We start from the raw sequence: 22,297 nt of genomic DNA, 5'->3' as shown, positions 1-22,297 counted from the left end.
CTGAGTTCAGGTCCGCTTTGGAAACTGGTAGTCCTAGTTGTATTTTCTCTGATGCATTCGCTACCTGGCTATACTGATATTTACAGAAACCTTGTATCTAATCACTAATTTGTGTTCTCCTCTCACCCTGCAGGCTTGCCCTCTATGTATACGAGTACCTGCTACATGTTGGCGCCCAGAAATCCGCACAGACCTTCCTGTCTGAGGTGAGGCTTTGTGAGGGTCTATGAATTGAGTGGTTCCAAGATAAACTTTTATTACTCATTGCATAATTGTGTTCCTTTCATATAGTTTATAGGGCATTCCTCAAGCCAAATACTTTTTTTGTTTTTGTTTTAATACTCTAATTCTCTATGAACTGAACAAGCCTCACCCACAGCTTCCCCAGTGCCTTGGCACTCTGCGAGCCATGTAGCAAGGGCTTATGGGAGCTCAGTCTGGGCAGGAGGAGGAGGTGTTACTAGCCAGAGATTTCAGAGGCATAGGGGAGGAGGAGAGGGGAGTGAAATTTTTCACAGGCTGAGGGGTGGAGATGCAGAGCAGCTTGCTTGTGTGTAATGATCACAAACAGCATGGCTGCCCTCATTGTATCACAGGAAGAAATAATCATATACTGTTGAAGCTGTTTTCAGCTAGATTTGTTGTGTAAACTATCTAAACTTTAGATGAGATATATAGACAAGTTACTTGTTATAGTTAGTTAGTTTTTCATCTCGGATCCGCTTTAAAGGGAACCTGAGGCGAGAGGGATATGGAGGCTGCCATATTTATTTCCAGTACTTGCGTATTATGTCGTCTACCAAGTTTTACTGCCCCCTGTTTAATACACATGGTTCAATTTCCCGTGCGATTGATGGGAATTGGATCATACGTAATATGTTGGCGCTTGATGGGAATTGGATCATGCGTAATATGTTGGCGCTTTATAAATACAACAAATAAATAAATAATAAATATTATGTCCGTTTTGTTTCCGATCGATAACTGGATCAGTTTTGCAAAGTTATCATCTGAAAATTGATCCTGTTATTGATCAGTGATGAGTTTGGACATGAACACGTAATACAAATTGCCATCAGATTAACCATCGATAGGAGGGGAAATTGAATCCTGTATCCAGCATAAAATATATTTACTGCTCTTTGGAAATCTATTTGTGAGGCAAGGGGACAATGATTCCAGTCAAGCGGGGCATATCACTTTAAAAGGAGTGGACACCCCTCGTTCAACACCCCCTAACTCAGGGACGTTGCATCTCACTGACGCGGGGCATAGTGCAAATGAAAGCAAAGACCCTCGACCAATCAATAAGGAGATTTCCAAAAGGGGAGTAAGTATCTTTTAAATAGGGGGCAGTCATATGCGGTATAATGTGTAAGTACCTTATTTCCTTTCCAACAATGCACATTGCCTGGCTGTCCTGTTGAGATTCTTTCTCTAGTGCTTTTATCTATAGACCCTGAACCAGCATGCAGCAGATCAGATGTTTCTGACAAGATTAGCTGTATGCTTGTTTCAGGTGTGCGACTCAGATACTTCTGGATCCAGGCAGGCAACTGGTATTGTTTAAAAGGAAATATGGCAGCCTCCGTATGCCTCTCACTTCAGGTTCCCTTAAAAAAAAAAAATGTACGGATAATGTGTGGAGTGGTTCTTTAATGGGGCCAGGCATTGTGTTTTATATAGGGTCATTTCAGACGGACGTCTTCCAGCGTGTCGTTCGGGGGCTTGTGCGGGCTTTCAGCGGTAATTAACGGTTTCCCGATCAGGACTGGTTCGCCCATGAGGCGGTGTGAAACAACTTCCTCAGGCGGCAAGTCTGGGGGGGGGGGGGGGGGGTGGGGGCCGCCAAGCTGGAGGCGGTAGCAGGCAGGAAGGGGGGTATTGGGCACAGTGGTGGGGAGAGGGGTCGGACACCCCCTCACTTGGGTCCCCCGATCTGTGCTCCCCCTCTAACTTTTAAAATGCAGCAGCAGCGTATTAATAAGAGCCACGGGCGGGGATGACTCACCTCTTCCGCGTTCCAGCGTGCGTTCCACTGTCACTTCTTGCAATGATGCCCACTGTATTGTAAGTGGACGGCATTGCAGGAAGTGACAACCGTAGAACGCACGCTGGAACGCAGACGTGGTGAGACATCCCCGGCCTGTGCCTCTTATTAATACGCTGAATAACAGAAGTTATTTGCAATAATTCACCTTTAAAGTAAACCAGAGCTCAAAGTGTAGTAAGATTTGATACTTACCCGGGGCTTCCTCCAGCCCCATAAGCACGTGTGAGTCCCTCGCCGTCCTCGGCGGACTGCCATTCAGCCACAATATGCCCCGGTAACTGGTTCAGTCGCGTCAGTTGGGGTCTTCTGCGCATGTGCGGGAGGTCCGCGCAGCCCTGGTACACTTTAGGTGAACATATGTGGCTCACCCTTCGCCCAGCTTGCCAGCGGCGTAACTATACGTACACTGTTGGGAGCGCAGCAGATGGTCGGCCCATAATGTTGCTCTGCATTGAACAATGCAACACTGCAGTTAGGTTTTTAATAGTTTTCAAGCTTATTGGAAAAACTTCATGAGATTTTATATTGTAGTTCCCGCTACGCCTCCTTCCCCCCCCCCCCCCCCCATCCCTTCTTAATAAGTACTGCTTGCCAGAGTCCAACAGCATGTCTGTGCAACGATCATTACAACCTAATCATTCAGCATCGGACACGGGGTAAAAGTTTCCCCTCTGCTCCACTATGTTGGCCACGCTGTTATAACACGTGTGAAAAATACCTTTTGAAAACAGTTGATAAAACTGGCTGGCTGTCTCCTGGAGACTTATCTGGCCTCAGCTGATGTCAGTTGGTTTTTCCTATGATGTATGCAGAGGAGGAGATAACACTGTTTGCTCAGCAAAGAGAACAGGGAGGTTATCTGGATGACATCTGCACTGATTCTGAAGGTGCGCACAGACGCACTGCGGAGCCTTGTATATACGGATGAGCATTGCCGCTCGCGAGGATAGAGACTCCTTCCCTGGGGCAACTGTTCAGAGCTGAGCACTGTACAGACACGTTGCTAGTAGGGATGATCAATGAGATGCAAATATTTCTGTTCATGCAAATTTATGTAAATGTATATGCAAATATATGCAGCTTGAAAATGGACCAATCATAGTCCCACCCAGATTTACATTGATTGGTCCATCTTCAAGCTGCCTATATTTGTATAAAAATGTACATAAATTTGCTTAAACTCGGAAGTATTTCCATCTCACTGACTATCCCCTAGTTGCTAGCCTGAAGTTAACATTTGTTGCTATGAAGGTGGAAGTGGGCCAACGGTCCCCCAGACGTCTCACTTGCCTTTGCATCAAGGGGGAGCGAAATCTAGACATTGGTACGTAATACAGAATTGGTAGACGTAGTAATTACAGTGACCAGTGTAACATGATGATCATGGGTATCAAATGTATAGCAAATTCCATGACACAAAGGGTGAGAGAGCCCTGCCCCTGTGAACTTACAATCTAAAGGAATGGGAGGAAAAAGAGGTGGGGTAAAACATGTATTCCTAGAGACAGTGTGGAAGTTGGAGAGTGACAGATGTATTTTGGAAGGAGATTCCAAAGGAGGGGTGAGGCACGTGAGAAATGGTGTTCACGGGGGTGGTGATTCTAGAGGAGGACAAAAGAAAGTCGTGTGCAGACCTGAGATTGCGATTAGACTGGTATCTGCAAACTAGTGAGAAGATGTGCACAGGAGAGGGATTGTGGATAGCTTTGTAGGTTAGGGTTAGGAGTTTGAACTGGATCCTCTGGTTAATTGAGTAGCCAATGAAGAGCTGGACAGGGAGGAGCAGCAGAGGAAGAGCGAGAAGAAAAATTAGTCGAGCAGCTGAGTTCAGTATAGGTTGGAGGGGTGCTAGACCAGAAAGTAGTATATTACAGCTGTAAGCCTACAGCCTTGCCAAGCCTACAGTGCTTCCAGCATGCTGTGTAACCAGCAGGAGGGGACCAATGCACTCAACTGCTGCTAATTGGAGTGACCTCAGGTATGGCTGTACACACGCAAGACCGTACACACGCCGCCTCAGCTGAATTTAGTCCAGCGAATGTGTGAGTCTAAAGCTGAGTACACACATACGATAACGGCCGTTCGAAAATGAACGATAACGACAATCGGACCGATAATCGCGCGTTCCAAATTTTCCAGCGATCGTTTTTTTGGACGATAACGACCGTTATCGTTCAATCCGACCGATCCAACCTGGCGGATTTTTTCGAAAGATAATCGTTCAATCGTTGCAGTGTGTACAAAGATCGTCCGATAATGATTATCTGTGGAGTAGTACGCATGTTCTTATTGCCCGTCATAACGTCACTTCCGTTTGCGCACGCATTTTTTTATCGTTCGTCGTTCAGTACTTTATACTTATATCATTTACGTGTGTACACAATCGTTCATTACGAACGATCTTTTCGGTCTAATTTGAATATCGTGTAAACGTCACAAATCGTTCGTAACGAACGATCTTTATCGGACGTGTATACGAACCTTTAGCAGCAGAGCATTTTAGTTTACACTTGCGCACAGCTCTCTGGCTGGACTGAATCAGACATAACCATGAAGATTGGATACTTCCAATAAGTAGTCTGGGTGAGGATGGGGGTGTAGTCTCATTTTTACACAAATGGCATAACTTCAAGATAAAGGCAGATAGGATGACTGTAGAGCTATAAGGAGCTGGGAGACGAGTCTTCATTCTGTAATTCCACTTAGCATAAGCTTTAAAAATCTTGAAATGCTTTGTGTTTTGCACCAATGTCATGTGACTTGCTGCCGCTTCGTTCCTATAAACTTCTCTGCCAGAGGAGAGTTGGCTTTAAGGGGAGGTGTGGCCAGACTGCTATCTAGCCCTGCCCACCTCCCAATTCCAGACTTCGGAGGAAGAGAGGGCATAAAATGAGGGGTGGTTTAGCTATGACGACAGGCTATGGACATTTGTTATTGGTGGACGGAAGTGAAGCTGGAAAGGTTTTTAAAGTGGACCTGAACTCAGAACTTCCTCTCTGCTCTAAAAGATAAACAGCATAGTAATCTTTAAAGAAAAATATTTCTTTGTTATAGCTAATACAAATCTTGCAATAAATCTGCAGTGTGTCTACTTCCTGCTTTCATGGAAGCAGACGTAGGGTTACCATTCTGTGTTTACAAATTAGCTGCTCTGCCGAGATTCCTGAGCTGACTCAGGAAAGCTAAAATTACACTTGTGATTAGTCACAGATAAGGGGGGATTAGACTGGCTAAACTCTCTAAATACATACAGGGTGCATTTCTCTGTTTTCCTTCTGCCCTGTGCAAGAGTTCAGGTCCACTTTGAAGGATACTTGATATTTGGAGGCTGCCATATTTATTTCCTGTTAAACAATACCAGCTGCCTGGCAGTCCTTCTGATCTCTTTGGCTATAGTAAAGTCTGAAACTCACACCTGAAAGAAGCATGTGGCTGATTTTGTCAGATTTTTTTTCAGAAATGTCTGACCTGCATGCTTGTTCAGGGGCTATGGCTAAAAGTATTAGAGGCAGAGGATCAGCTGCACAGCCAGGCAATGTGCATTGTTTAAAAGGGGGAGAGAAAAAGTCCGGAAGTGAGAGGGTTATGGAAGCTACCATTTTTGTTTCCTTTTAAATAAAACCAATTGCCTGGCAGCCCTGCTGATCATCTGTCTCTAATAGTGGTATCCACAGACCCTGAACAAGCATGCAGATCAGATGTGTTTGACTGCAGTTGCCATATGCTTGTTTCGAGTGTGAGATTCAGACACCGCTGATGCGTGAAAGACCAGCAGCACAGCCAGGCAACTGGTATTGGAAAATATAAAAGGAAATGGATATGTCCTCCTCCATGTACCTCTCACTCCAGGTTCCCTTCACGTTCAGCAGAGGTAAGTACACATTGCAGCGGAGAGAGAAGTAGCAGTGGTGGAAGGGATAAGTGTCCATGCCGCTTCATAGAGGTGCATTATGTTTGTAGGGAATCTGGTGCTGAGTGTGATCAGTGGTTGGATGGTTTTTGTCTCTGTGTGTATTGGACGTTATATTGAAGCTTTTGCCTTGTGTGTTACAGATCAGGTGGGAGAAGAACATAACACTGGGGGAACCTCCCGGCTTCCTGCACTCCTGGTGGTGGTGAGTATGCGGCACCAATACTGCCAATTACTAGCTGACCGACGGGTGATTCTTAAAGAGTGTGAAGCCATTTAATTTACCTCTTTTTATTGCCCAGTTATCTTAAGCATTAAAGTAAATGGAAATCCAAAATTAAATAAAAAAAAGTCAGAGGGAGGCTCTGGGTCCCATAGAGCATCTCCTCTCCCGGTCCCCGCTGTTGCGCTGGCTCCCCCGTAGCGGTATTTGACTGTTTTGGTCAAATAGTGCTGTTTCCACGCCGAGGGGAGAAGATGGGCCGCTCTACACTGCGCACGCGCAAGCCCCCTCTGACGCACTTGCGCAGTATGGAGCCGCCTGTCTTCAGGAGGACTCTGCTCCCGAAGACTTCCGAAGTCCCCGCGACGGGGGAATTGAATGGGGGAGCCAGCGCAGCACCGAGGACACCGGGAGAGGAGAGGGGTGGCTCATTAGGACCCGAGCCTTCCCAATCCTTAGGTGAGTATCTGACTTTTTTTCCCCACAATCCTTCAGGGCAAAGGTGAGACGTAGCTCCTCCCAGGAACAGGAACAGACAGCACTTCCCCTATAAAAAAGTCACATGGTTAGTCCACCCTCAGTGCTGTTTGTTCCTGCGTCCAGGCAGGTCGGCATCTCCCCTTTGGGTGAAGCCTGTGTGCTGGGCTGCAGGTGGATCTCTCTGGGTGGCTGAGACTGTGGTACTGAGGCAGTCTGGCCATGCGCCCCAGGCTGGAGCTTTCCTGGGGTTTGCCTACCTTTCTCTCCCGCTTCCAGGGAGAGCAAGAGTGGAAGGCGTGGGTTCCCCTTGGCGGCCTTGCGGCGAAGTGAGCAGGACGGAGGTAAGCCGGCGGCCATGTGCAGCGTGGAGCGCATTGCGGCCATTAGGACGCTTGGCCGCGTCCGGATGCGTACTTTCCGGCGGGTATGCCGAAAGTAACAATTTGTAGTGCCGGCTCATTACTCTCTCTGCTGCTTCCGGGCCGCCACTCATCCATTCGCGGCAGGCCAGGTATGTTTCAAGGGGAAGCTGCGCGGGCCTGTAGCACTGTTGCTCAGAGAGAGTTTGTCCTGCGCTGGATGTGTCAGCTGGAAGCATGTCAGACGCTGAGAGGATTGAAAGCAACCAGGCCGCCCAAAAGGTGAGATAATGGTTTCTCTTTCTGGGCTGATTGTGCTATATGTGTGAGCAGAGTTACATGCCTTGTTGTGTTGTTTATGCCAATACTAAGGCTTCTGCTAAATCTGCTGCTGCTGCAGATAAGCATAGGCATCCTCCTAATAATAAAACATGCCCTTTGTGCAATTTTTATGTTGCCCTATGCAAAAACTCTGTCAGTTGTGCATACAGAGGGTTGTAGGGGAGGAGCCGGGTCACTCTGTTCAGGATACATTGAATCCTTTAGAGAGGTGATTAATGCTTCATTGGAATCAATTAAGTCCTCATTATTGAATGCTAATCCATCCACTTCTCAGGTTGCTGTATCTGGAGTATCTGTGACTGAAGTTGATAGTTTCAGACACTAGAGAAATAGAATCTGAATCTGTTTCAAAGTTTAAATTCTGTATTGAGGATGTGGTAGCTGTTTTGTTTATTCATAATCAATTATACAAAGCTGAAGGATCCACTTAATTAAAAGGTGGATGTTTATTTGAAAAGGTCTTGGGAGGCTAGTGCGGCTATGTTTAGGCCGGCTTTTACCTCTACATGTGTGGCCACAACTTTGGAGCTGTGGATTAATCAGCTCAAAGCTAACATACTGGCTGGTGCACCTGTTTTGCAATTGTTTAATTCTATTGCTATTTTCATTTAAACTGCTGCATATTTATCAGATGCTTCTGCTGAAGCAATTAGGTTTACTGCCAGGTCCATTGCTCTAATGTTTCTCTTAGAGCCTTGTGGCTTAAAATATGGGATGGTAATATCTCATCCAAAAACAGGCTGTGTGGTGTCCCTTTTTCAGGTGAATTGTTGTTTGGTCCAGAACTGGATTCAGCTTTGGAAAAAACATTGAATAAAAATAAAGTTTTGCTTAAGAAACAGACTGTGGTAGCAATATTTTTCGTAATCCAAGGAGTGATCAAAAGGATGCCTCTAAGGATCAAAGTAAAGGCAGGAGGTGGACTTTTGACAAGTCCAGGAAAGGGAGCTTTAAGTCTAAAGCTCTAGAGTCCCAGTCAGAATCCCAATGACTCGTGTCAGGCGGTGGGGGGAAGGCTAAGATATTTTCTCTTAGGTGGGCAAAAGTGTCAAAAAATCCATTTATTCGCCAGACAATAATGTTTGGTTTCCAAATAGTTGCCCTTCCTCCACCATCAAGATTTGTGATCTCAAAGGCCCTAAGAGATCCCACTCTGGTTCCAGAGATTTTGAGCATATTGCAGAACATGCTAAGACAGAATTATTATTATTATTATTGATTTATAAAGCGCCAACATATTCCGTGGAGCTGTACAAGGTAATGGAATTCATCCTGTGCCTGATTCTGCACCTAACAAACCTGAGTCGGTTTATGAAAAATTTTTTCGGATGGAATCAGTAAGGGAGTTACTGTTTCCAGAGGCCTTTATGGCATCTCTGGATCTAAGAGATGCATATTGGCATATGCCGATTCACCAAAAATCACAAAAATTCTTAAGTTTTGCAGTGAGAATAAATGGGATGGTAGAACACTACCATTTTTTTTTTGCCTCCTGTTTGGGATCACTTCTGCCCCAAGAATGTTCACAAAAATTCTGGGAGAAGCATTAATTCCGTTAAGGGAACAATCGATTTTAATCATTCCGTATTTAGACGACTTGCTTATTCTAGGAAGTTCAGCAAAACAGCTGAAAATCCATTTGAATCTGGTATCGGAACATCTCCGATCCCTAGGTTGGATCATCAACCTGGAGAAGTCCTCTCTAATTCCAAGTCAGAGAACTCAGTTTCTTGGCATGCTAGTGGATTCAGTAAAACAGATGATTTTCCTTCCTCCCAAGAAGATTCTGAAGATAAGTTTGGCAGTGAAATCATTACAAGGGGAAGACAAAGTTTCCCTAAGAACGATTTTGTCGGTGTTTGGGTTAATGTCATCCACGATGGTGGCAGTTCCTTGGGCATTAGCACATATCAGGAAGATACAGAGGTTCCTCCTAGAAAATTGGGACGGTCGTCCACAAACATTAGATTTCAAAGTCAAAATCCCTCAAACTGTGTGTCTCTGCAACGGTGGTTGGAGGAATCCTACCTTATGAAGGGCAGGCCTTGGAAGGGGCCTGTAGACAACGTAATAACTACGGATGCAAGCACCTGGGGCTGAGGAGCTCATATAGCTCACAGAGCCTTTCAGGGGAAATGGACAAAATCAGTCTCAAAGGTTATCCAATTGAAAGGAATTAACAGTAGTAAGGCTGGCTTTATTTCAGGTGCAATCGATACTGTTGCAGTCCAATGTTCTGATCCAGTCGAACAACGTTACGGCAGTAGCGTTTATCAACAAACAGAGGCACGCGATTCCTGTTGTTGCAGGAGGAAGCGGAGGACATCTTGTCTTGGGCAGAAAAGAATGTGTCATCCTTGAGAGCTGTTCATCTCAAGGGAACACTCAATATACATGCAGACAAACTGAACAGAAGCAGGATTCTGTCATCAGAATGGTCTCTAAACAAGGTGTTTTCGCAGACATCATAAAACGATGGGGAACACCGTCAATCGATCTGTTTGCAACAGAAGACAATACCCAGATTCAGACTTTTTTCTCTCTCAATCCAAGAGATCAAAGCAGGGGGGTGAATGCATTCATTCAAGAGTAGAACTTTCCACTTCTGTATGCATTTCCTCCTCTCAATTTGATTCCCGCGGTCATCAGCAAATGGAGAGGTTGTCAAAATTGGATGATTTTGATAGCACCTTGGTGACCGAGAAGGAGCTGGTTTTCAGCTCTCAGGTTAGCATCAGAAGACCCTTGGAGACTTCCTTGCAGGCCGGATCTACTGCTACAAGGGAACCTGTGGCATCCGCATCCAGGAAAATTGAATGTTAGTCTGGATCTTAAATTAGCCTTACTCAAAAAGTTGGGAGTATCTGAGAAGGCAGCCTCTACATTTGTTACTAGCTGTAAGGAAGTTACTAGGAGGATCTATCTGAAATACTGGAAGACTTTCCATCTTTGGTTATCTGGCTCTAAGTTTGATAGCTTGTCAGTCCCAGCAGTCCTGGTTTCTCCAGGACGGTTGGGATAAAAATATTTGTGAGTACGCTTAAGGTGCAGATTGCTACCTTATCTGCTTTTTCAGGTATCCCCTTGTCTTCCTCTCCAATACTGAGATTTCGGAAGGCTCTATCTAGGAAACTGCCAGTTTACAAGCCATACGTTTCTCCTTGGGATTTATCGTTAGTATTAGGGGGCTGTCCAAAGGTCCTTTTGAGCCACTAGGGGACAGTTCTTTTAAATTTCTTACATTAAAGACGGTATTTTTAGTAGCCATCACTACAGCCAGAAGGGTTAGTGAGCTACAGGCCTTGTCTATGAAAAGTCCTTATTTTCAGGATAGGTTGGTATTACAGTCGGATCCAAACTTTTGTCCAAAAGTTAGGTCTAGGTTTCACAGGTCGCAGGATATTATTTTGCCTACCTTCTGTGTGAATCCAAGTTGTGGAAAAGAGAGGATTTTTTTCACTCATTAGATGTTAGATGTGTTCTGGAATACTTGAACAGAGCTGCAGATGTCTGGAAGACCGATTCCTTATCTGTTTTATTTCAGGGAAAACTGTAGGTCAGATAGCTTCTAAATCTACTATAGCTAATTGGATTAGGTTAGCTATTATAGAAGCTTTCAGAGTTATGGGAAGTGAGGCTCCTGCTTCATTTAAAGCTCACTTTTCTAGAGCTAGGGCAGCTTCTTGGGCTAATAATGTAGGGGCTTCGCCTGAGCAAATATGTAAAGCAGCAACGTGGTCAAGCTTTTCTACGTTCATCCGTCCTTACCGAATTGATGCAATGTCTGCACACGACCAGGCGGTTGGTAGAAACGTTCTCCAAGCATTGGTCCCACCCTGAGGTTGTATTACTTGTTAATCGTCTCACCTTTGCCCTGAAGGATTGTGGGGAAAAAGCAGAGTTAGTACCTGCTAACGATGTTTTCAACAATCCTTCAGGGCAACGATCCCACCCGGGTGTTAATTGTCTGTGTCTGATAGTTGCACGGTTATGGGTAGTGGAATGTTCACCTGTCGGGTACTTGGCTAAACGCACTGAGGGTGGACTAACCATGTGACTTTTTTATAGGGGAAGTGCTGTCTGTTCCTGTTCCTGGGAGGAGCTACGTCTCACCTTTGCCCTGAAGGATTGTTGAAAACATCGTTAGCAGGTACTAACTCTGCTTTTTTTTTTTTTTAATTATGGACTCCCATTGGCTTTAAGATCAAAGCTGATTCAGCGCATCCCCGCGACAGAACGAGTTATTTATCCCCCCAACCCCAAAAAACGCGGGGCAAAAGTCCTCGAATTTTACAAGGCGCAGATTTTTCTTTCTGGAGAGGCAGAGCTGTGCGCTGTAGCTCTGCCTCCAGTCCAGTCAATCACCTCCGATCTCCGCCTCTCCCCGCCCCTCTCAGAGAAAGAAGACTGAGAGGGGCGGGGAGAGGCGAAGATTGGCTGCAGAAGAGGCAGAGCTACTGCGCACAGCTTTGCCTCTTCCAGGAACCAAAATTCTGCAATTTTGCCCCCGGGGATTTCGGAGGGATAAATACCTTATTCTGCTGTGGGGATGCAGCGAATCAGCTTTGATCTAATGCTTGGAATACACCATATGTTTTTTTCAGCAGATAGATGGTTCGAAAGATAATTTCCGACATATCCAATCTTATTTTAAAGGGGAACTTCAGCCTAAACAAACATACTGTCATTAAGTTACCTTAGTTATATTAATTAAAATACATAGGTAATATAATCTCTTACCCACCCTGTTTTCAAAGAACAAGCAAATGTTTGATTTCATGTGGGCAGCCATCTTTTTCATGAGGGCAGCCATCTTTTTGGTTGAAAGGAGGTGACCGGGAGCATGAGACTGTCTTGTGTCCTGATCACTCCTCCCAGCTGTGCGCACTAGGCTTCAAATTCCAAATTAAAAAAAAAAAAAAAAAAAAATTGCACCAAAACAGCAGAAGAACAACATTGTCAGAAATCACATCATACTTTGCACAGCATCAGGGGAAAATGCCTGGGCAGTTTTCTTCTGTGCAGCTAAAAATGAGGCTTGGGTAAGAAAAACAAAGTGCTGATGCTGTGAAACTGTTAAAGAGTAACTGTTAGGCACGAAAAACAAAATTAATTCTCTATTTCTATCTGTTGATCATATAAAAGGGATGCTAAAAAGGCAATGCTTAACTTTAAAATCAATCTTACTTTTTTATTGCAGAGATGAATCCTCATGTCCCCAGTTCCTTAGTACACAGCCAGTAATCAGCCGCAAGAGAGAAGTTGCAGTGCAGGCTGGGGCGGGGGGAGTGTCTGCACAGACACAGCTAGTTCAGCCTGATTGGCTGCAGCCTGTGTCACTCTCACTCCTTTTCCTCTCATTGGCTGCCTCCCATGACTGTCCGTGTCTGCCCCTCCCCACACTCCAGCCCGACGGGCATCTCCGCCGATTCATGTAGGCAGTGGCTGCCACCATCGCATTCATGGGGACCCCCGTCCCTGCTACCATTTCCTTAGGGATTCCCTGCATTTACAATCAACGCCCGCTATTGGTGTGGGGAGGAGGGGGGGGGGGTAAGGGAGGAAATGACCTCACCATTGGCTTCAGCTGGAGGGAGTAAAGATGGCCCCTGCCAGCAAACAGAATTCTCTCCGTTTACCTTTTTTTATTTTATAAAGTTCACTGAAATCAACACTTGGACCGTGCAATACACATGTTATGTAAGTAGAGCTAGTATTTATCTACTTATATATGTCATTTTTTTTATCTGGCATAGTATGGCTGACAGCTCCTCTTTAAAGAGAACCCGAGGTGGGATTTTATTATGCTAGTGGGGCACAGAGGCTGGTTTTGCACAGTAACACCAGCCTCTGTAGCCCCATGCTGTGCCTCCAAGACCCCTCTGTGCGCCGCTATACCCCCCGCAGTGCTGGTGACACGCAGCGTGTCGCCAGCACAATGTTTACCTAAGCGCTGTCTGTCAGCGCCGCTCCTCCGCATCGGCGCTACCCGCCTGTGTCCCTTCCCTCCCGCTGATTGGAGGGAAGTGACGTGGCGGGTAGCGCCGAGGCGGGGGAGCGGCGCTGACAGACAGCGCTTAGGTAAACATTGTGCTGGTGACACGCTGCATGTCGCCAGCAGTGCGGGGGGTATAGCGGCGCACAGGGGGGTCTTGGAGGCACAGCATGGGGCAACAGAGGCTGGTCTTAGTGTGCACAACCAGCCTCTGTGCCCCACTAGCATAATAAAATCCCACCTCGGGTTCTCTTTAAAGAAACGCTAAGCCTTTTCAGTGCTGCGGAGTAGATTTCTAGTCTGGAGGTTTAAGCTATTCCGATATTTCCCTTTAGGCTTGGGAGCCACTAGGAGCTCTTGAGCAGCGCTCACAGCGCTATGCCAGTGGATCCCTATGGGGTGGTCCCACTAGCAGTGTTGCGACTGCAAAATGCTGCTCCCAGAATTCGGGGTGCAATGTGCGAATCAGTGGCTACAATTTTTGCTGCGGGAATTGTGGTGACATCGTGGCACTTCCATGATTTTGCAAATTGAGGGCGCACTGCCATTGCCGCTAAGCTCATGTAGTGATTAACAGGCTTTACACCAGAGGAGTAATTACTGGCTAATGAGATACTTATTTTGTCCAGTTTGGAAACAGACCAAATAAAATGCAGCATTGATTGGTCCAATCTATGTAAAAAATGGCATCAAACGCAGAATTATACGCAGCCCTAGTGATCACTTTACCCACCCTGGTTTCAATTCTAAAATGAAATCAATATGGCAGCCTCCATATCACTCTCACTTCAGGTGTGCTTTAACCGCTTCAGCCGCATAGACATGAGAGCCACGTCCTCAGCCTCTATCGCTAGAGCTGCATGGAGGTTAGCGTCGCGTCTGTGCATTCTGCCAGCTGACACACGCGTGCGCAATCCCGATGGTCCCAGAGATGGGAGGGATTGTTGAAAGGGGACTTGTGTCCCCTGAGCCAATCAGTGCCTCTTTAGTGAGAAGGATTGCTGTTACAGCCAGCGATCATTCTCGAGGCATACAGGAAGTACATGACTTCCTGTAACGATTACATGCACTTCAGCAGTGATAGGTCAAAGGGATTGTGTGATCCTTTGTGGTTGCAGTGATCATCCCATGGGATTATGTGCTCCCTTGACCAATAAGTCTTCCGCCAGTCCCTCAATGATCACCATTACTGCTAGTAATGGTGGTTATAAATAAAATTTTATTAAAATTGTTTTATTTTCTTATAGTGTTCGTGAGCACCCCGCCCAAATAATATATTACTAGCACTAGGGGTATAATTTAAATGTTGGGATAACCAGGATAAACCAGAAAATAAAATGTGTGTGTTTTTATTTACGGTGGCATTGTTTACTTTAAAGGACACCCGAGGTGAAAATAAACTAATGAAATAATTGCATCTATCCTCCTTCTCCTAAAAATGACTTTTTAAGATATTCCACAGTTTTATTTTATATTTAAATCTACTTTTTAAGCTTTCACTGTTTTATTGTTTTTGCTCAATGACACATTCATTGACGTATGCTAGAGCTAAAATCTATGAACTATTGTTGACCCTTTGTATCTCTTTCCTGCTCTCAGAAGTTATTTTCTGCTAGGAAAGAGTTTTATAGCTGTAATTTCTTATCAGTGAGGGTCACACTGTAGTCACTTCCTGTCTGAGTCAGGACTGAGTCAGCCACTTACATACTTGATATTTAACTCTTTCAGACAGAGAAAGAAAAAAAGGAACACAACATAGTTGTGTGCTAGGCACTGTACATACACATGTCTGTCTCATCATGTAACATGTCACCTCGGGTATCCTTTAACACTATAATGGATGGAAATTGAGAAAAAGTGTTTATTAGTTGTTTTTTTCCCCTTTATGATGCATAGATAATACAATTATTATATTTTTCCTGAGATAGTATGGATGTGCCTGCTTTTTTAAAGGATACCTGAACTGACATGTGACATGACATAGACCTGTGTATGTACAGTGCCTAGCACACAAATAACTATGCTGTGTTCCTTCTTTTTTTTTTCTTTCTCTGCCTGAAAGAGTTAAATATTAGGTATGCAAGTGGCTGACTCAGTCCTGACTCAGACAGGAAGTGACCTCACTGATAAAAAATCCCCTTTTTTACCTTTTTTTTGCTCTCAGAAGCCATTTTCTGCTAGGAAAGTGTTTTATAGTTGGAATTTCTTAACAGTAAGGGTCACACTGTAGTCACTTCCTGTCTGAGTCAGGACTGAGTCAGCCACTTACATACCTGATATTTAACTCTTTCAGGCAGAGAAAAAAAAAAAAAGAGGGAACACAGCCTAGTTATTTGTGTGCTAGGCACTGTACATACACATGTCTCTCTCATCATGTCACTTGTCAGTTCGGGTATCCTTTAAACACTTTACCTATCAGTTCAGTCCCTGATCGTCGGTGTGAATTGTGGACACTTGTATGGCCTGAGCATTATCCTGTATAACTGTTCCATGTGTCTGTTGCAGTGTATTCTGGGATTTGTACTGTGCCGCTCCCGAGAGGAGAGATACCTGTGAACACTCAAGCGAGGCAAAAGCTTTCCATGACTATGTGAGTATCCTGCGCTCTGTACTCGGCTCTTTATTGGGATGGTATTTGGCCCGGTGGGCGCGGGCCGGCCAGTGTTTGCTCAGCAGGTTGTTGTTTGGTCTCAGAATTGTCTACTAGACTGGTTGGTGCTGTTGGTGGGCTCCATGCGATCGGTGCACAGAGGTGTGTCGTAGAGATTGCTGCATCTTTATGTCTATTGGAACTGATGTTTAGTGTGATGAAACATGCTGGGATATTATAAATCGGTAATCTATAAAAAGTTTTTGAAGAACAATTGTAGTAGCTGATTGGCGGTTTCCCCCCATTTCTGTAACTGTCCTATGCATGTGTAAGAATTTACAAATTTTAGGAGCACCTTCGGCCAACTAAAATGTAGTCTCGGCCTTACCGGTGATGGTCTGTTCTTGCTGCATGTGTCTGTAAATTGCACAATGGCTTCCAACAGCGATGGTCGGCGAGATGATAAAGATTCAGAGCGGAGGCAACAAGTCTACTAATGTTATTGAGCTTGGAAATAGACCAATTAAATGGCGATACTCTGCATTTTGACTGGTACATTGCCAAGCTGCATACACTTTGCATCAATTTGGGGTATATAAGTCATCCCAGAAATCTGGGCTGGTTCTGTAAAATGTTGTTTACCAAGTACATGAGAATTTTAAAGTTGTATGAAACTCCTATTAAATTGAACACTGTAAAAAAGGTAATAGAAGGCATAAAAATACTTGACTTGACTATAGTTCAAAGGCATATTTCCTCTTCACTGAAGCTAATTGATAAGATTGCCCATGGCAGGACAAAGTATCAGGTTGTCTTGTAATTAAATAATTGCTGTGCAAACAAAGTAGTAGTTTTGTTATTCCCCCTGCCACCCCACCCCTTCTTATCCATTAGCTTACTAGTAAAATAGAGCTTTGAAAATTAACCCTTCCAGTAACTTCAAAATCATTGATATATTTTTTTTCGTTTTATTTTTATGTAGTGTTTAACGCTTAAGACCTCAGATGAAATTGAGTTTTATTTAACTTTAAACCAATTATCTCTGTTTAGGAGCAGTACAATATCAGATCAGACATGCTTGGTAATGGTCTGTACAGCTTATTACTGCCATCTGAAAATGTTCAGCACGTCTCATCTTATTTCCGGTAGACTGTTGCTGTTAGTTTTTGATTTAGGTGGTCATTGGGTGACTTTCTTTGCACACAGTGGTGTGATTTTGTTAACCATAAATTTTAAATGACTAGATTTAGATTGTGTCAAATGCACGAAACTGCTCATAATGGGTTATCACGTTGTAAATCCAATGGCCTCAATTCACTAAGCTTATCTCCTGTCTTTAATAACTCTTCTAGAGTTGTTACCATGGTGATAAGGCATGTAGTATTCAGGAAACATTTTACCTCAGGCAAGCCTAAAGTTAACTCTTCTGTCTTTAAATTAACTCTCCAATCCTTAAAATAACTCCAGAGTTAAAGACAGGCTGCTAATTAACTGCGTGTGAAAATAACTACAGAGGAGGTAAATTAACTACAGAGCAGGTAAATTAACTACAGGAGAGGTAACTTAAGGAATGAAGAGGTAAGATAACTCTCTCACGTGTGGAGGTAAGTTTTCTCTTGCTTTATTATCTCTAGCATGATCTTAGTGAATTGAGGCCAATGTGTTGAACTCCAGTCTTCAAGAGCCATTGGCCTCAATTCACTAAGATCATGCTAGAGATAATAAAGCAAGAGAAAACTTACCTCCACACGTGAGAGAGTTATCTTACCTCTTCATTCCTTAAGTTACCTCCTCTGTAGTTAATTTACCTCCTCTGTAGTTATTTTCACATGCAGTTAATTAACAGCCTGTCTTTAACTCTGGAGTTATTTTAAGGATTGGAGAGTTAATTTAAAGACAGAAGAGTTAACTTTAGGCTTGCCTGAGGTAAAATGTTTCCTGAATACTACATGCCTTATCACCATGGTAACAACTCTAGAAGAGTTATTAAAGACAGGAGATAAGCTTAGTGAATTGAGGCCATTGTACATGCCAGAGTTCAGGATGGAGAGAAATGGAGATATGTGTTCTGTATAATGAACCCTTCCGTATTTAGTCCCATCATTTCCTTTGAGCTGTGCCAAAATGTGTGAGGGCCTGGGTTGTAAAGGACTGGAGTTTGACATCCCTGCTGTAGATAAGTGAGATCGGAGGTTCTGCCAGATGAAGGAAAGACCTTCAGCATGGCCGTGGCAGAACCCCCAAGCTTATCTCAATGTAATGGTGCCACTTTGCTGTGTTTGGATGCCAATGACTTATTGCCTCAAAAGCCTGAGGAGCTCATGTTGGTCATAGAAGTCTTCTTCTGATGGCTGTAGGTTCGTTGTCCGCATTGGCTCAGAACTGATGTCTTGGCTCATGCTCCTCTGATAGATGTGTTATTATGTATGTAAATGTTACTTATCTGCTGGTATTGTTCATTGATAATTGGGGACAGTTTTGGTTGTTTCTGGCAAAATGTACCGAAAGTCGATCAAACTGCAGCATTATACTGTTCAGTGCTGTGTAAAGCTGGGTACACACGATGCATTTTTTTGGGGTCGATTTCCTGTTCGATCGATTTTTGATTCGTTTTTCCGCTCTATTTCCCACTCAATTCTCTTATCAATTTCCATTCACTTCCATTAGAAATCGATCAAAAGTAATATCGCAGATGATGGAAATGATCAATCGAACGCATCTATTGACCGCAAAAACGCAACGTGTGTACCTAGCGTGAGACTATTGCCCAGCCATTGACCACCATTCCTGCCCCGCCCACTATTGATGGAAATTTTCCATCCAGTCCGATCTATAGTTCTGACCAATTTTAGATTAAAACTGTATATAATTTGGTTTGATGTGGGAATGTCTTTTGTCAGATTCCATCAGAAAGATTGTATCTGCCAGGAATCGAAAGGCAAAATTGATAAGTACTTCTCTCCTAATGTAATAGTGAGGTAGTAGATTTGAATATGTTGATATTTCCTGAGATCCTATATTGGAGATCTTTGTAACGTTTGTACCAGGACTGTGGAGTCGGTACAAGAATCATCCAATTCCAACTTCTCAGTTTATGAAACCTCCGACCCCAGGTACCCAAAAAATGCTCCTACTCATCGACTCCGACTCCACAGCCCTGGTTAATACGATTCGTGCTTGATATGTGCAGAAAGGTCAGTGGTGTTCAGAATGTAGAACTGTTATCACTTAAAGCGGACCTAAACCAAACATTTTCTTAATTCAAGATATTTAGTTGCACCACTCTGACACATACAAAGATAAATAAACACTCCTTCAAGCCTATGAGCATTTCAGTGCATGCCTTTCACCCTTCTCTTTTCATAACTAGGGTTATACAGGTGGCAGCCATTACTTCTGAGCTTAGTAGAAGGTTTTAGATCATGGGCGTGCTTGTCATCAGCTGCCCTCCCTCACAGGGGCGTCGTCCATGTGAAATCTCATACAAGCTGAGATCACCTCCTCTGTGACATCATCAGTAGCAGCCTGGGTTTCGATTTTGTTTATCTCCACCACCACGGGATTTTGTCCCGGCAATCTGAAAGGAAGGGAGGGGTTCCTCCAATAAATGTAAAATATTTTATATTTGTCATCATACAGCTGAAAAAGTGCTGATATTTATTATTATAATTTAGAAAATAGATTTTATTTCTGAAATCTTGTATCTTGAATTTGGGTCCACTTTAAATATGTGTCACTTATATAGCGTTTTATGTTGACAGTGGCCTCAATTCACGGAGCATTATCAAACGTTTATCAAACACTTTATCAAACGTTTGATAATTTACCTCATGGGTAAAATCTCATTTTGAATTCACTAAGGTGTTATATATTTATTGAACGTTTTATCAGTAAAACATTCGATAAATATATAACACCTCAGTGAATTTAAAATGAGATTTTACCCTTGAGGTAAATTATCAATCGTTTGATAGTGTTTGATAAACGTTTGATAATGCTCCGTGAATTGAGGCCACTGTCTTATAGTATTTTGGAATGCAGCCCTTTTCTACAGCTCTGTCACAGTTATATAGCCATGTAGGATGTACCATTGTTATGCCTCACTGGGGGGTGTAGCACTGTTATGTAGCGCTGTTATATGGTACTGTTGCGTAGAACACTAGGATTTTTTTCTCTGTAATATGAACTGCTGTTATGACGGTGTAGGCTGTGTTACTGTTATATATGAAAGGTAGGATGACTTGACAGCACAGAGATAACAGGATCCCCAATAGTGGAATATGTCACAAAATGAAAGAAGGCATGGTAATGAAAAGAGGGTACTCACAAAGGTAGGTTGCATAGGGGGCAACCAACTGCTTGATGCAGACAGAGACGCACAAACCCAACCCCCACTTGGGTGTGCAGAAAGTGTTGTACGTGGCTGAAAATGTTGTACGTGGCTGCTTTCAAAGATATAAGTGGTACTAAGTGTGACTGGGCCACATTTTTTCTGCAATCAACGTGGAAGAATCACTGGACACTGCAGCGTTTTGGGAGCGATTGCGATTAGCGGTGCTATGCATGTTAATCGCAAATCGCCGGCAAAACGCTGCATGTAACGCGTTTGCGGTTAACGCTACCCACAAACGCGGCAGTGGGAACACGGCCATAGGCTTACATGGGCTAGCGGTTTTTAAAAACCGCTAGCATTTTGCACTGAGCAGGAAAGTGTGAACGAGCCCTTAAGGAGGGTGAAAAGCAGCGGGGGGGGGGGGGGGATAAGCGGTGCCCAGAGGTATATAAAACTAGGTTAAAAACAAATGAAATAAATGAGGGGAGGTGGCATACTTCAATAATGACAGTTTCATGTAATAATAAAATTTATTATGCACTGTAAAGCATTTCGTGGGTCTTGGACCACTTCTTTAGGCCAATTCTAGTGCCACTTTCATTCCTGGGTGCATACGAAGACTAGGGCATTGTACTAAGCATGCACGAGTGCACAAGGGATCCACTCATCAGAAGTACTCAGGAACGTAAGTACTGCCAAAGAGTTCACAAAGATGCCAAAAGCATCTTCATCCAGTTGGTCAAAAACCTAGTAGGTGGGAGGAGGGGGCAGCAGTGGAACAAGGTCATGGAGAGAGGACCAGAGAGAGCTCTATGGGATCCAGAGCCTTCCTCTCTAGTAGCTGAGTAACTTTTAGGGGCTCTGTCTTCCCCTCTACATGGCTGAGTAACCTTTTTCAGTTTGCCTTCAGTTTTGCTTTAATTGTTGTCATTGAAGCCATCTTCTAAAAATGTCCCGTTTTCTTTTGGATTGGATAGATTGGCTTCCATATTAATTTGTCCACCGCTGACCTACATAGCATGTACGTTCTCAGCCAATTTTCAGTTGACAAACTTGGCCTGGTCACACTCTCCACAATATTTGGGCAGAAAGCGCATTGGATTTTTTTGCCCAGAAAATTGTTTTCCGGCGATAATGAAAGCTCTTATTGCAGCAGATCATTGGTCAAAACAACCAATATCATCTGTTGCAGCCAAGTATCATGGGTACAGGCAGTCGGGAGTCGGGCAGATTATCTCTGGCGCCTGCGTCATAGTGAACTGTTCTGCTATTTGATCAACCCATGTCCCGTTTGCATAAGACCTGGTGGCCTTCGAGCAAGGATTGAATGGGAACACATTGATTCTGTAATTTGATCCAGGCATTGCAGAAGCTGCCAACTTCTGTCTTCCTTCCCGTAGTGAGGTCAGGCCTGTGACCTCTTAGCTTGGTTCTGGAGCCCTCAGTCTCTCCAGCGGGGCTGGACCTGGAGTTCATTGATGTGGTATGTTGATCAGAAGCGAGGTGCCTGGACACTTGATTGGTAGTATTAGGAGGTTTCTGATTAAATTCTACCACAGTCTAGTGAGATGGTGGCTTGAAAGAAAAATTGCCTAAAAAACGTGGAAACAAATCAAATATATAGACTGTAATCTGAAGCCCTTAAATCGGATCTTGAAATACCTTGGTGGTAGACCTCGATGAGTCCACATCCAAATGTCCAGCTTTAGCAAGAATTTTGATCTTTTGTTTTGGATTGTGTGGTAAACACTAGTCAGACCCATTTATTGTTGTCCTCGTCATCTGTGAGAATTCTCATCATTTTGTGTCAGGACAGGCAATAAGGACATCTCTACAAGAGTGGAGAAGAGTTGAGCTACTACCTTAGATTTTCCTCACCCCAAATTATAGTTTTTGGTGAAAGTTTAGAACTTGTACAGGTTTTCGATGTTTGGCTTCTCCTCGCTGTATCGCCAGATTGACTATTAGATAGATCTCTTACCCTTCCACACACTGCATAGCGATGTCCAATA

At 43.9% G+C, this 22,297-nt stretch overlaps 1 protein-coding gene across 2 annotated transcripts in view; it reads left to right on the top strand.

Moving 5' to 3' along the window:
- The window catches only part of SSBP3 (single stranded DNA binding protein 3), a 131,878-nt gene that overhangs the window by 13,938 nt on the left and 95,643 nt on the right, over positions 1–22,297 (top strand). For both annotated transcript variants that reach the window (XM_068239007.1, XM_068239006.1), the window contains exons 2-4: positions 134–206; positions 6,107–6,168; positions 15,868–15,952. In XM_068239007.1, coding sequence (XP_068095108.1) covers positions 134–206; positions 6,107–6,168; positions 15,868–15,952 — 220 coding nt within the window. The remainder of the gene's footprint in view (positions 1–133; positions 207–6,106; positions 6,169–15,867; positions 15,953–22,297) is intronic.

The sequence above is a fragment of the Hyperolius riggenbachi genome, chromosome 6 (genome assembly GCF_040937935.1).
Source record: "Hyperolius riggenbachi isolate aHypRig1 chromosome 6, aHypRig1.pri, whole genome shotgun sequence".
Lineage (NCBI taxonomy): Eukaryota > Metazoa > Chordata > Amphibia > Anura > Hyperoliidae > Hyperolius > Hyperolius riggenbachi.
Note: the sequence above shows the minus strand (reverse complement) of the source record. Positions and strands in the feature narration are given on the sequence as shown.